The sequence below is a fragment of the Scyliorhinus canicula genome, chromosome 5 (genome assembly GCF_902713615.1).
Source record: "Scyliorhinus canicula chromosome 5, sScyCan1.1, whole genome shotgun sequence".
NCBI classification, from domain to species: domain Eukaryota; kingdom Metazoa; phylum Chordata; class Chondrichthyes; order Carcharhiniformes; family Scyliorhinidae; genus Scyliorhinus; species Scyliorhinus canicula.
Window position 1 is genome coordinate 2,228,313 of NC_052150.1, and position 16,110 is coordinate 2,244,422.

Sequence of the window (16,110 nt, forward strand, 5' to 3'; positions counted from 1 at the left end):
CTCCCCCCCCACACCGACACCCCATCCCCCTCTCCCCCCCACACACCGACACCCCATCCCCCTCTCCCCCCCACACACCGACACCCCATCCCCCCTCCCCCCATCCCATCCCCCCTCCCCCCCCACACACCGACACCCCATCCCCCCACCCCATCCCCCCCTCCCCCCCACACACCAACACCCCATCCCCCCACACACCGACACCCCATCCCCCCCCTCCCCCACACACCGACACCCCATCCCCCCTCCCCCACACACCGACACCCCATCCCCCCCTCCCCCCCACACACCGACACCCCATCCCCCCTCCCCCCTCCCCCCCACACACCGACACCCATTCCCCCCTCCCCCCCACACACACACCGTAAAGTAGGCCCCTTGAAGGGGGAGGAGGAGCTGGAGTGGTGGGAAGCAGTGATGGGAGGAGGGATAGGGCAAGATTGGAGTAGCTATGAGGAAGGGGCCACAATTTGGATCAGGGTGGGGGAGAGTATGCAGAGGTGGGACCGGCTGGCGGAGCCTCATGTGGCCAGGCCTCTTAGTTGGCAAATCTGGAGGTAATGAGGTTATCCTGTGTGCACTGGCCCTGGAGCACTTGTTGGTCGGCCTGCCGTGCCAGGTCGGGCTCCGTGCCCGCCCTTCCTGGCCATCCTTCTCATCAGAAAAGGCCTGCCGTTCTTCCCCATCCTCCAGCATGTCCCCTCCCTGCTGCACGATGTTGTGCAGGACGCAGCAGGCCAACACGATGTTTGAGACCCCCATGGGGCTATATTGGAGCGTCCCACCAGAGCGATTCAGGTATCGGCAGCGCGGTGCCCATCCCGGTGAGGAGCCATCTGGGGTCTGAGGGTGTCTCGTGGGACCATCTGGGGGGGGCTCCCAAATGACCAGAGGATCTGTGAACATTTACAGGACACAGTGAGCAGACACCAGAGTGAGGGTCTGGAACTTGTACCCAATGGGTGGGTTTAAAAGGCAGACTACAGCAATGCCAGTCTGAGCCAGGCCACACTGACCCCGAGGGACACACAACGAAGCCAAGGAGCTGTCAGCAAATCGCTCCCCGCTACTACCCCCCCCCCCCCCCCCTCCCCCCCACCCAGCCAGGCAGCCACCCCCCAGCAAGCAGTACAATTTTGAACAGTTTTTCTAACCTTGCTTCTCTCTCCCCCTCAGCAGCCATGGCTCCCAGTCCCCCCCCTTGTAAAAACCTGGAGCAAACGGTGCCCGTGTGCCTTCCGCCTGTGACAGGCGGAACACAGTTGGTCAGACATGCTAATCACAGTTAAATGAATGTAAATGCCGATGTAGCATGCTGCCGCCAGTGCAGGGAGCCATCCTGGTTACCCCCACCAGCGAGGGACTGGAGCATGGCATCAGGAGTGGGCTTTGATTTTGGCCAAACAACAGATTTTCCACCTTATACATAGAACATACAATGCAGAAGGAGGCCATTTGGCCCATCGAGTCTGCACCGACCCACTTAAGCCCTCTCTTTCACCCTATCCCCGTAACCCAATAACCCCCCCTAAACTTTTTGGACCCTAAGAGCAATTTATCATGGCCAATCCACCTCACCTGCACGTCTTTGGACTGTGAGAGGAAACCTTGTCGCGGCTCACATTTGTTGAATTGTGAATTTCATTTCTGATGTCTTAATTCTAAAATTAGGAGCGCAAATTAGGGTGTGTTTCCTCTAATCGATGCATGCCAGGCATTTTTCCCACTTTTAGTCCAGGTCTTGCTGCATTTAGCATGGACTGCTTCATTATCTGAGGATTTGTGAATGGTCCTGAACATTGTGCATAGGGGCCTCACGGTAGCATGGTGGTTAGCATCAATGCTTCACAGCTCCAGGGTCCCAGGTTCGATTCCCGGCTGGGTCACTGTCTGTGTGGAGTCTGCACGTCCTCCCGTGTGTGCGTGGGTTTCCTCCGGGTGCTCCGGTTTCCTCCCACAGTCCAAAGATGTGCAGGTTAGGTGGATTGGCCATGCTAAATTGCCCGTAGTGTAAGGTTAATGGGGGGATTGTTTGGTTACGGGTATACGGGTTACGTGGGTTTAAGTAGGGTGATCATTGCTCAGCACAACATCGAGGGCCGAAGGGCCTGTTCTGTGCTGTACTGTTCTATATCTATATCTATTGTGCAGTCATCCGCAATCATCCCCACTTCTGACCTTATGATGGAAGGGAGGTCATTGATGAAGCAGCTGAAGATGGTTGGGGCCTAGGACACTACCCTGAGGAACTCCTGCAGTGATGTCCTGGAGCTGAGATGATTGAGCTCCAACCACCACAACCATCTTCCTTTGTGCCGGGTATGACTCTGACCAACTGAGAGTTTTCCCCCTGATTCCCATCGACTCCAGTTTTCCTGGAGCTTATTGATTCCATACTCAGTCAAATGCTGCCTTGATGACAAAAGTAATCACTCTCACCTTGCTTGTTGAGTTTTGCTCAATTGTCCACAATTTGACCAAGGCTGTAATGAGGTGAGGAGCCGAGTGACCCTGGCGGAACCCAAACTGAGCGTCCATGAGCAGGTTATTGCTGAGTTAGTGCTACTTGATGGCACTGTTGATGGTCCCTTCCATCACTTTGCTGATGAATGAATGAGTGTAGACTGATGGGACTACAGTTGGCCGGTTGGATACGGCCTGCTTTTTGTGGACAACCTTTGGACTCCATGTCAAATGTCAATCTGGGGTCTGAGGGTTTCCAGAGACCATCTGGGGGGGGGGGGGGGGGGGGAGGGGGGGTTGTAGGTGAGTCAAATTGTGTGGTCAGGGAGTTGGTGCCTGCTGAGATGTTATGCAGCTGTCAATTCCACTGAGGTTGCTTTCTGTTATTATTTTTAGACAACATTTGCCGAGCCTAAATGCTAGATTTGGATGTTATGATATATTGCCAGTTACCATCACTCCAAGCTTCAAACAACAACTTACCTGTTCGGTCCGACACAGAGTTACACCTCACTGTGACCTGACATTGATTCAGAATACCAGTTACTCTTGCTGACAGTGGTCTTTCATTATTTGTATTTAGTCGCTTAGAAACATCAAAGATGACATTGAATGATTCATTTCTGACAGTTTAAGCTTTATTCTTGTCTGTCCAAATATCTAATCTAGCTGTGCTCACTCAGCTATGCTCTTGTCTCAAAGTAAAAGTCAATGAAAAGTGAAATTCACAACAAGGGACCTCCTGTCTTTTTACAACCAATAAAATTGTCTTACATTCACAATCCTTATCCTTTCTATCACAGGCGGCACCATTTATTCCACCGCTTTAATCTTTTAACACTCACATATATTTCCTGGACAAAGCACTCAATAATTGTCCATGGGACCGCATTGTGAATCCCAATATCTCCCAATACACACACTAACTTTAATGGCTCTGAGCTTAAAAGAAAAGATGTTGGATAAAGGAATGCTAAGCACAATATATTGGCAGGTTCTTTACATTCCTTCCTTTCACAAAGAAGTTCCACAACAAACATCAGCCATTCTCACTTATGTTAGCTTCAAATTCAAATGAATTAGTATAATGTTCCCCATTAGAACAGAATTCAGGAAGAAGGTATCCACAATACATATATAGTGGAAGCACATGACAAATGCATCCATCGTAAACAAGCACATCATTAATCATCTTTGTTACTATCCAGTGAGATTTATAAAAACATTATTGCACCAAAGTTGCCATTAAACTCAGTCATAGTTTAGGACTATTGGAGGGGTTGATTTTAAATGTTCTTTGAGATATTCTTCACAGTGCTCAGGTCAAGAAGTAATCAGACTTGATTAATTTTATAAATCAAGATGGCGGCACGTTGGTGCAGTTGGTTAGCACTGCTGCTTCACGACGCCGAGGACCCGGGTTCAATCCCGGCACTGGGTCACTGGAAGTGTGGAGTTTATGCATTCTCCCCGTGTCTGCATTGGTCTCACCCCCACAACCCAAAAAGATGTGCAGGGTAGGTGGATCGGCCGCACTAAATTGCCTCTTCATTGGAAAAAAGTAATTGGGTACTCTCAATTTTTAAAAAATTCATAGATCTATAATATAACACTGTCCATGATGACTCAGATTTCTGAACCCAAAGCTTTAATTTTGATGAGCTATGGGGAGCGAGCAGGAAGTGGAGTTAAAGGCATCTTCAGGATCAGCAGCTTCGAGGGGCTGAATGGTGTACTCCTGCTCCTGTTTCCTACCTTCTAATGTTCCTGTTCCATGATTTTGTTTTTATTTGCTTCAACTCTAATCTCAGATAAAGGGGCAGGTCATTTAGGACAGAGACGAAGAGGAATCTTTTCATTCAGAGGGTCCTGGATCTGAAATTCTCTATCCCGGAGAGCTGTGGATGTTCAAGACAGAGATTTCTGAAGATAAATGACATTAAAGGATATGGAGATAGCGCGGGAAAGTGGCGTGGAGATAGATGATCAATCATGATCTAATTGACTAGCAGAACAGGCTCAATGGACCGAATAGCCTACTCCTATTCTTTGCGTGCTTCGAATCTTCCTCTAGCTAGAGTTGTTGATATGGCTCATGTCCAGTTTCCAATACTTCTTGCCTCCCATAAGAGTTGCAAACAAATCTGCCATCCAAGGTAATAGATAAGCATCTAATTTGGAAACCTGGTTTATGGTGAGTTAGTAGCCACCACACCCGCACACCGTACCATCATGTTTAAAGACAGGAATAATTGGAGCTGCCCAATGAGAAAACTGAACGGGCGCAATGATTCTAAACCTTTGCAGCCATTCCAGCTCCTTCTGTACTTTCCATCTCAAGGCCTTGGGCTCTCCTAGGTTTGAAAAAGGGAGGAATAGCCTGAGGATTTAGGTGCAACACTCACAGTATCACCTGAGGGGGGGCGGACCCGAGGGGGGGCGGACCCGAGGGGGGGGGCGGACCCAAAGGGGGGGCGGGGGGGCGGACCCGCGGGGGGGGCGGACCCGGCGGGGGGGGCGGACCCGAGGGGGGCGGGGGGTCGGGGGGGACAGAGGGGGGGCGGACCGAGGGGGGGGGCGGGGGGAGCGGACCGAGCGGGGGGGCGGACAGAGGGGGGGGCCAGCCCAGGGGGCGGGCGGCCCTGGGGGAGGGCGGCCACCGCGCATGCGCTGGTTAGCACCGGCCCAACTGCGCATGCGCGGGACCCGAGTCTGGCGCCCCCAAGCACATGGCGCCCCGGGCGACTGCCCGAGTTGCCGGTGCCTTGAGCCGGCCCTGGTGAGCAGGTATGAAGGTTGGAGAAGTGAAAGGCAAGTATGAAAGAGCCTCATAAGTTTGGGCGGGGGTGAAAAGTGGGTGTCCTACAAGCAGGAGCCTGAATTGGGGACGGGGGGGGGGGGTGTTGTGAAGGCCAGAAAGGAGGGGCTCTCCAGCGACTCCATAGCAGGGTAGGGGACACTCAAACTCACTTGAAGATCGGGGCACCCGTTCAAAATAAGAGCTGATCGCCGAGCAGCTGGTCACGCTGGTGAGTTCAGCTCCCCATGGCTGAAAATATTCCAAGACCAGGGAGAAACTCCCCAAGCACCGAAAGAACGACTGAGGGTGGAATTTACCGGCTGTTCACACCGGTGAGATATTCCCGCCTCGGGTTTCCTGGGGTGAGGGGTGCATTCAATGGGATATCCCACTGACAACGGCGGGACAAGAAGGTTGTGTGGGTAGCCCACCTCCTCCACCAAAAATCAGGCGGCGGGTTACATGGAACATTCCGCCCTACGTGTGGGTAAGTACTGGTCTGGATCACACCCAAAAGGCTGGTGGGAAACACGTCACCAAACTCGCCTAAATGCCACTTGGAACTGGTTTGGTTAAATCGTGCCGAAACATTGGCCGGTCTTACCATTGTGAAGGATGTGGCAAGCCAACCAAAAGTCCTTTGACTTTGGCGGAACTCGAAAATTATTTGCCGGTTTCACTTGGAAGCCGTGCATAACTCTGCTTCTTTCTGCACAGGTTCTGCCAGACCCAAGGGCTTTTCCCAGCATTTTATGTTTTTACATCAGAGCTGGGATTCTCCGACCCCCTGCTGGGTCAGAGAATCCCCGGGGTGGGGAGGCGCAAATCCAGCCGCGCCGCTCCGACGCCGGCTGCCCTATTCTCCGGTGCCATTCATTAGGCGGTGCCAGGATTCCTGCCACGCTGGTCGGGGGCCGTTGATAGTGCCCCTCCCCCCGGCGATTCTCCGGGCCCCGATGGGCCGAGCGACCATCCAGTTTTGGCCAGTCCCGCCGGCGTGAATTATTCACCTCACGCACAGGGGGACCTCGCAGGTAAGTGTGTGGGGGCGGTCCTCGGGGGGTGGCGCGGGGGCATCTGACCCCGGGGGTCCCCTACAGTGGCCTGGCCCACGATCGGAGCCTACCGATCTGCGGGTGGGCTTGTTCCGTAGGGGGACTTCTTTCCTCTGCGCCGGGGCCCTGTCGGGCTCCGCCATATTGCCCGGGGGCTGGTGTGGAGAAGGGAACCCGCGCGCATGCGTGGAAATACATGGCCGGTCTGCAAATGTGCGAGATCATGCCGGCCGTTCCGCGCATGCACGAACTCGCGCCAACCCTTCGCCGCCGGCTAGATCGACGCCTACCCCTCCGGCGTCCACCCAACCCCCGAAAGTTCAGAGAATTCCTCACTTTCGGGGGCTGTTGATACCGGCGTGGTTTTCTCGTCGGCCTGGGGACTTAGTCCCCAGAAGGGAGAATCCGGGCTCAGATTTCCAGCACCTACAGAATTTTGCTTTTGTCATGGAAAATCCCCAACTTTTGTTCCAACCTTTGTGGAAGTCAACGGGAACGGAAAATATTATTTAAAATGTATCTTTCCAAAGAACAGGCCTTTGATTGGGCTTTTCCTATTGGGTGATGATTCAAGCTGGGTGGGTCAATATAATGAAAATGGAAACTGCTAGCTGATTACCAGCGATAGTGCAAGCAGGAATGGACGCCACCTGTTAGTTTGTACAGGGAATAGCTAAACCTGGCCCCACTTCTAAATCCTCCATTGCAGCCCAATCACTTATGAAAGATCCAATTATCCTGTTTTCATAGTGAGAAAAATAAGTGCAAAGAGGATTAATTTTTCTCACTGAAGTATCTCACACAAAAGGATTACATTTTTAAAATGTGTTCACACCTCTCCGCTTTGTGGATAGTCTTCGTTGATCCACAAAGATTAAATGTCCCGGTGAACTGGAAAGGTATGCTTTAATCAAATATAAATTTTCCTGGCATTTTCCGCATTTAATATTGACAACCGTGCATTTAGTTGACTCACTCAGTACATTTGGTAAATCTTCAAAATTATTGTCGAGAAAGAGATAGGATATTCTTTCTGATGAGGAGTTGACTCTTGATCATTCAATAACCCAAACCAACTCAACTAGTCTAAATTGTTAGCTGTGCATAGATAGATTTCTCATGGCTATTAAATGTTTCAGTGAGGCAATGTATCTAACATGTTCTCCTGTCCCCAGTGACTGACAATCTAATTTGTAAACTAAAGTGCTCAATTGTCTTTTTTAGCAATTTCCAAGTAAAATCCACTAAACTATGTCAATAGATTAAACCAAGTGCACAGCAGCAAGTATTATCTAGGTATGGAAATGCACATTAATTTAAAGACAGCACAGGGAGAATGGATTTTTTTCAGGTCAGGATACACATGTAATTAAACAACAGCAGGATTAGAAAGGCTCAAGCATCCCAACAGTGCATGCAAGTAACTTCAATTGTTTTAAAGACTGTTTCATTGGTCTGTGCAGAACGATTGAAGGATGGAGCCGAGAAAAATGACAAACTATTTATGTGGACTCCAATTAATTATTCAGCAAACACCGTTATAGTTCAAGCTTTGTAAGTAGCAGGATAAACAGGTAGCTTAATTTTCCTTCTCTATCATTATTGCTAATTTCCCTTCTCTATCACTATTAAACATCAAAATGAATCAATATCAGGAGGAAGAAACATTCAGAATCTTTGATTGAGGTCTGGTTACCTATCAAAGGCAGAATTGGAAACAGTGATGATATTCCACAATATATTGTTAAGTAATGGGTTAACAGACATTGCAATTAGTTGTCTCATTTATGTTAAGTGTTCAATGATTGTCTCATTTATGTTAAGTGTTCAATGATTGACATTGATATGTAAAGGCGCTTCAGGTGGACTCTGGAACTTCTGTGATGATCTGTAGAGTTCTGTGCAGAGTGAGTTTGAACCATTAAAGAAGTGTTGGTGAAAAAGGAGCTGAACTCTTGCCTCTTCATACCACAGCATCTAGTACATGTTAACAATGGTAGCAGAGGATGGTTGCTGTGTAAATGTGAAGGCTTGAAAGATACAATTTTTCCAGATCAAACCAAGGAGTGAAAAAAATAGGGAAACATGGCTGAACCCAGGACAAAGATGGCTGGTTATGATTATCCTCCCCTATTTTCTGAAAGGGAATCATACGACCAATGGAGAAGTGCAGTAGTTATGTGGACTAAGGTGACTGCTTTAGGAAAGAGAAAACAAGGTATGGCATTGGCTCTTTCTTTACCATATGGCAGTAAAATTCGAAACAAAGTGCTTTCTGAGCTGGAGTTGGAAGAGTTAGACTCAGAAGAAGGTCTGGCGACTTTATTACTTTATATGGACAAGATTTATAAGAACGATGACTTGTTAAGTGCGTATGAAGCATGGTCGGATTTTGATAAGTTCCGGAAAATGGAGGATTTATCTATGGAAGACTATATAATGGAATTTGGCAGACTATATAAAAAGCTGCAGAAACACAGGCTGGAATTTACACAGTCTGTGTTGGCCTTTAAATTACTTGACTGTGCTAGAGTGAGCAACATGGATAGGCTCCTGGTTTTGACAGGAGTTCAGTTTACGGATAACGATACCTTATTCGAACAGATGACAGCAGCTTTCAAAAATTTTTGGGGGAAACATTTGATTCCAATGGCTCTGATGACCCAAATAGGTCAGCCTGCTATAAGGCAGAATATGGAAGATAAACTACTAACAGGATGGCAAAATCGTATGGCTACGAACAGGCCTCAAGACTATAAAAGAAGACCAAGACAAGGAAATTATGAAGACAGAAACCCAGTTAGAACCTACAATAGGAGGATGAACCCCAGAAATGCACGGGGCATGATAAATCGATGTTTTCGATGTGACTCTCAATACCATTATGCTTTCAACTGTCCAACTCGTTATGATAGAGTATTTGAAGCGACACATGACACGGAAGAGTCAGAAGAGGAAAAAGATAGTGACCAGAAAGAAGGCATTGTCCTATTAACAAGCTGTTTTACGCCGGTAATGAGGGTGTTGGTTGCAGAATCCTTTAACTGTGCTGTATTGGACAGTGGCTGCACATCTACTGTGTGTGGGATTGACTGGTTAAAATGTTACCTGGACTCATTGGATGCTGAAAATCGTAACAAGGTTAAGGAATTTAAAAGTTCCACAAGTTTCAGGTTTGGGGATGATAATACTCTGAAGTCGCTGAAAAGAGTGGTGATCCCTTGTAATATTGCTGGAGTGAATTATTTTATTAGCACGGATGTTGCATCAAGTGAGATACCTTTGCTTCTGAGCAGACCGTCGATGAAGAAAGCACACATGAAGCTGGATATGGAACAGGATAAGGCAACAGTTTTTGGAAAGACGGTGGACTTATAATTTACACAGTCGGGACATTATTGTATTCCATTACTGACAAATAATGTTTCAAGTAGAGTGGTTAAGGATGTATTAATGACAGTTGATAATGCGACTTTAGCTGGTAAAAAGCTTATTGTAGTAAAACTGCATAGGCAATTTGCACATCCGTCTCCTCGGAGGCTGTAAAATTTAATAAAGGATGCAGGGGTAAGGGATGATGACAATTCTAAGCTGATAGAACAGGTTAGTGATCGCTGTGAAGTTTGCAGGAAGTACAGAAGGACACCAGCACGACCGATAGTAACCCTACCTTTGGCCAGGGATTTTAATGACATTGTGGCCATGGACTTTAAGATCTGGGATAAAGCAAATAATATATTTATTTTGCATTTTGTAGATTTAGCTACCAGATTTAGTCAATCAATGATTGTACGAAGTAAAGAAAAGAAAGTAATTTTGGACAAAATTGTGGAAAAATGGATTGGGACAGGAATGGGTCCACCAGCAAAATTCTTTACGGACAATGGGGGAGAATTTGCTAATGATGAGTTTAGGGATATGTGTGAAAACATGAATATCAGAGTTATGAACACGGCTGCCGAAAGCCTGTTTAGTAATGGTGTCTGTGAAAGAAATCATGCTGTTATCGATGACATGCTTTGGAAAATTTTGGGAGATCGACCAAACGGCATGCTAAATTCAGCTTTAGCATGGGCGGTACATGCAAATAATTCATTGCAGATGGTTGGGGGCTATAGTCCTTATCAATTAGTGTTTGGTAGAAATCCTAAAATTCCCTCCATTTTGGATGACCAGCCTCCAGCTTGGGAAGGGACTACAATTAGCTCAGGTTTTGCTGAACGTTTAAACGCGTTACATAGCAGTAGAAAAGCTTTATTGAAAGCAGAAGTCTCTGAAAGAATTCACAGAGCTTTAAGACATAATGTACGGCCATCAGATGTCGTTTTTCAACAAAGAGAAATGGTATACTATAAGAGAGACAATTCTAATGAATGGAAAGGCCCAGGGAAGATCATAGGCATAGATGGCAAAACATTTATTTTGCAACATGGTAATCAAACTGTTAGGGTACATTCATCAAGGATAATGGGTACTGATTACAAATTTTCAAATTTAGACAGAGCAGACAGAAAAGACGAGGAACCAGAGTCAGCTGGTACGCATGTGTTACAGAACTATGAGGACCAGTTAACTGATATAGACAGGGTTTCTGTAGAGGAACACAACACTTCTGATAAATTAGATCAGGCCATTTTTCCGAAAGGGCAACTGCCAAAGGTTGGTACAAAAGTGACATACTTGCCTGAAGGGTCTAGTCAATGGAAGGCTGCAACTGTTATTAGTAGAGCAGGGAAGGCCCCTGGAAAGTATAAACATTGGTTGAATGTACAGCACTCTGGGGAGGAAGTTAAGACAATGGATTGGGAAAACGAAGTTCAAAAATGGAGGGCACAGAAACGCAGTGCTAGTTCAGATAGTACATCGGATAGTGAACAGGTTCACAGGAAAAGGTCGAGAACTATTGAAAGGACATCCCGCTACAGAAGAGAAAGATCAAGCAGTAGCAGTACAGAACGAGATACCAGGCAGGAAAGGGGACGTAGATTATCAAGATCTCGGAACATGAGTAAGACTACGAATACTAATAGAAGTAGAAGCCCACATGCACGTGAGATTTTGGTGGCTTCAAATAAATTAGATGAAAAAGTTATAAAAGATGCTAAACAGCAAGAATTGCATAGTTGGAGTGAATTTGGGGTATACACAGAAGTACCGGATAGGGGACAAAAAGCTCTATCCCACAGATGGATTTGTACAGAAAAGGTTCTTCCAGATGGAACTTATAAGGCAAAGGCCAGGCTTGTGGCAAGGGGATTTGAAGAAAACTTAGACAATCAGGACTTAAGGGTAGATTCACCTACAGCAGGAAAGGTTATTTTAAAGATCTTCTTGGCTCTCTTAGCCACAAAGGCATGGGACTGCAAATCTATAGATATAAAAGCTGCCTTTTTGCAGGGGCATCAGCTCCAGAGAGACATTTTTCTCCGTCCTCCTAAAGAAGCAGCTAACACAGAAGGGGTACTGTGGAAGTTGAACAAATGTGTATATGGATTAAATGATGCATCTAGAGTGTGGTACTTTTTGGTAAGGTCAGTCTTTTTAAAGTTAGGGTGTTGCCAGTTGAAAGCAGATCCTGCAATGTTTTACTGGCACTATAAAGGAAATCTTGCTGGCATCTTCATGATGCATGTCGATGATTTTTTGTGGGGTGGGACTAGTGATTTTGAAGCTATTGTAATCTCTGGTTTGAAGGAAAGAATTCAGGGTTGGAAGTTAGGCTTCCGGTGCATTTAAATATATTGGACTGGAAATCGGACAGACTCAGTTAGGGGCAACTTTACGTCAGCAATCTTACTTGGAAAGCATCAGTCCAATAGCAATTAGTCGTGGCCGGGTTTCACAAAAAGACGCAATGGTTTTGAAGATAGAAAAAGAGCAACTGCGAAGTTTAATTGGGCAACTGAACTGGTTAGGAAGACAGACTAGACCGGACGTGAGTTTTGATGTTTTAGAGTTGAGTACAAAGGTGAATGATCCCAAAGTGGAAGACATAATAAGAGCAAATAAAGTGTTGGCCAAACTAAAAATGCAGGAGTATGTTTTGAAGTTCCCTGTTTTAGGTGATCCTAGGCATTTGAAACTCATAGTTTATAGTGATGCGTCCTATGCAAATGTATGTGATGGAGTTTCAAGCGCAGGAGGTTTTATAATTTTTCTTTTGGGGAACAATGGTAAATGTTGTCCTCTTGTATGGGAATCAAAGAAAATAAGGAGAGTGGAGAGTGGCTGCTGAGACATTAAGCTTAGTGGAAGCGATGGATATGGCCTTTTATATAAGTCAGATATTGACAGAAATTTGGGGATTAGAGGATTTAGGTAATATACCTATTGACTGTCACATTGACAATAAATCCCTGTGGGAAAATGTGCACTCTACAAAAAGTGTCAATGAAAAGAGGTTATCGATAGACATCGCAAGTTTAAAGCAGATGTTGGACAGAGGGGAAATAACAAAAATTAAATGGGTTGACAGTAGCTATCAACTGTCAGACTGTTTCACGAAAAGAGGGGCTAGTTCACAGAAACTTTTGGATATCGTGAATGAAGGGCGCCTGTTTCTGTGAATGTTTTTTTTTCTTTCTTCTACTTAAAAAAAAGAAGGGGGAATCAGGTGTGTGTTTTAGTTTCTTGAAAATTTAGTTTCTTGAAATTTTGTTTTTACCTAATTGTTTTTTTTCTCCAAGGATGGGGAGACTGTTAAGTAATGGGTTAAGAGACATTGCAATTAGTTGTCTCATTTATGTTAAGTGTTCAATGATTGTCTCATTTACGTTAAGTGTTCAATGATTGACACTGATATGTAAAGGGGCTTCAGGTGGACTCTGGAGCTTGTGATGATCTGTAGAGTTCTGTGCAGAGTGAGTTTGAACCATTAAAGGTGTGTTGGTGGAAAAGGAGCTGAACTCTTGCCTCTTCATACCACAGCATCTAGTACATGTTAACATATATCACTGAGCCTATCAGAAGGACACTGCTTGAACAATCATATTAATGCCTGCAAATTCCGTTGTGTCATCCAATTCGGACACAAATAGAAATGTAAATACAAAGAAATTACACAGAACTCCATATTAAAAAATTGTGACAAACATAATCCAAATTAAATTAATTAATTTCAGCAAATCATAAATTATACCCTAGAGCCTGAAAGTGAGTTTATTTCACAAAATAAAATCTAAAACCCCCAATTGGTGGATGTTTCAGTCTTCTTATTCTGGCACATTTTATCAAACATCCTCTAAATATTTACCATCAAGCTAACATATCATATTGCTATGTTATAATAATAATCATTATTGTCACAAGTAGGCTTACATTAACGCTGCAATGAAGTTACTGTGAAAAGCCCCTAGTCGCCACACTCCGGCAGCTGTTCGGGTACACTGAGGAAGAATTCAGAATGTCCAATTCAACTAACAGCACGTCTTTCGGGACTTGTGGGAGGAAACGGGAGCACCCGGAGGAAATCCAAGCAGATACGGGGAGAACGTACAGACTCCACACAGACATACATGCTCTGTTCAAATGTGATTATTCAGTGGTTCAAATGTGATTATTCAGTGGTTCAAATGTGATTATTCAGTGGTTCAAATGTGATTATTCAATGGTTCTTCAGAATGTGACAACCTGAGGATTTATGAACTCTATTTGAATTCTTGCTGTGAGATGATTTCAAAGTAAACATATTGAAAAATAATGGTTTCCCCAAAGTGATATCGTAAGAATGAAACCCTTTACCTTCCCCACGTATTGAGCTTCTGGTCCTATGTGTTCTTCTAAAACAAAGAACTGGTTCCAGACCCAACCACGTTTGGGACGATGATGAACTTGCTTCTCTCCCTCTAAGTGCTTGCTCTGATTCCTTTCCACCCTAATCGAGTTCTGGACAGACATTGTCAAGCAAATGAAACCAAGGCAGAGCAGCACAGGACACAGAGAATGATTGGATGCAATTTTCATTGTGAGACTAAGTCGCCTTTGATCCGAATGCGTTTGCTATTTTCTGATGTTTTGCTAAGTGCAGAGCTGGCACTGATAAATCCAATATCAGAAGGCAATCCCAGGAGATGTTAATCCATCCATAGTCTGCGTACCCACTGGGGAAATGTCAGCAATTATTCACATTATGGAAGAAATTCTTTAGCCACCATGTTGATATTCTGTGGATCTTATCAAATCTTCCTGTGACTTAACATCTTAGACCTATTGAGAAGATAAGCAGAAATAATAGATATTACAATCAGAAAAACAAATTTCTTCCACTGACTCATGCACCTGAGGCACTTAAAACACATCCATATGCTTCCTATCTGACACCCAAGAACAGATTGTAAGATGCTTTCCTGCAGCATAATGGTCAGAGATGCAAATAAGAACTTGATTTTAGCAAATTCACGTAGACACAAGTTGAATAAAGGGAAAGTCACCATGTTATATAAAGTTTCTCTTTTTCATGTTTAATCTGTTAATGTGCCAGGGCTGTGATTTAGTAAAAACATTCTGCAATGTTCATTATGGACTGCGAAGGCTTGAATTATTCTCAGTAACTTTTAAATATTATTACAGCCTTTGCAGAAGAAAATGCTTTAAAATGCATTCTTGAGAGTAGATGTTGCAATTCAATCATATGAGGAAATATAACTCAACTAACACAGCAAAATGCAAATATTAAGCAACCAGACAGCAGATGACATCTACACCCCACCAGTGTTATGATGCATCAATCAAAGATTTCAGAAATAGTTACACCAACTGGCATTTACAAAGCACCATTTGTACAGCACATTTGACGTCATAAAATAACCCAAGGTCCTTCACAGAAGTTAATAAAACAAGATCTGGCGGCAGGTCACATAAGATGATATTACTGTATTCCTTCCTGGTTCACCTTTCACTGCCCCCACCCTAACCTCACACCACTAGATCACCCTCACCACCTCCTGCCCACACCGACTCCCGGATCGCTCTCACCCAATCACCTCACACCCTACATTAACCTTTGGACCTAAGGCTGGCTGTTGGGGTTGACGTTGCGAATCCAATTGTGTCAGGGCGCTTATGTGGCGCCTAATTGGAACCCACAAATTTCCTGATTAATTGAGATGAGGTCCGAGGTCAACGTTAGGATGGTCCTCTCTGGGGCAGTATGGTGGCTCAGTGGTTGGCACTGCTGCCTACGGCACGGAGGACCCAGGTTCAATCCAGGCCGCGGGTCGCTGTCTGTGTGGAGTTTGCATATTCTCCCAGTGTCTGTGTGGGTCTCACACCCACAACCCAAAGAGGTGCGGGGTAGGTCAATTGGCCAGGCTAATTGCCCCTTAATTGGCCATGCTAAATTGCCCCTTAATTGGGAAAATAAATAATTAGGTTTTCTAAATTTATTTTTTTTAAAGTTCTCTCTTTACCTCTGCATTCGAAAGCTTGGCTGTAACTAATTGCCAATAACAGCGTGCAATTTATGTTATGCCTTTTATGTATTAAAACATTCCATGATACTTCACAGGAGTGAGTATCACATAGCTTCACAGTGATTAAGAATCTGGGGCAACTCATCATTGCTTTAAATCATCAACACCACAGGTTTAACAATGCTTCAATATTTCAAACAAATGTGTGTGCAGGAAATTTGGTCCAGGATATAGCCGTTAAGAGTTTTTAATGTTTGTGGTGTGGCACGGTGGCGTAGTGGTTAGCACTTCTGCCTCATGGCGCCGAGGACCCGGGTTCGAATCCAGCCCTGGGTCACTGTCCGTGTGGAGTTTGCACATTCTCCCCCGTGGCTGCCTGGGT

At 45.4% G+C, this 16,110-nt stretch overlaps 1 protein-coding gene across 8 annotated transcripts in view; it reads right to left on the reverse strand.

Annotated features, from left to right (window-relative positions):
- The window catches only part of LOC119965741 (cadherin-18-like), a 787,515-nt gene that overhangs the window by 274,373 nt on the left and 497,032 nt on the right, over positions 1 to 16,110 (reverse strand). For all 8 annotated transcript variants that reach the window (XM_038796509.1, XM_038796511.1, XM_038796505.1 and 5 more), the window contains one exon: positions 14,059 to 14,523. In XM_038796509.1, coding sequence (XP_038652437.1) covers positions 14,059 to 14,280 — 222 coding nt within the window. In that variant the 5' untranslated portion in view covers positions 14,281 to 14,523. The remainder of the gene's footprint in view (positions 1 to 14,058; positions 14,524 to 16,110) is intronic.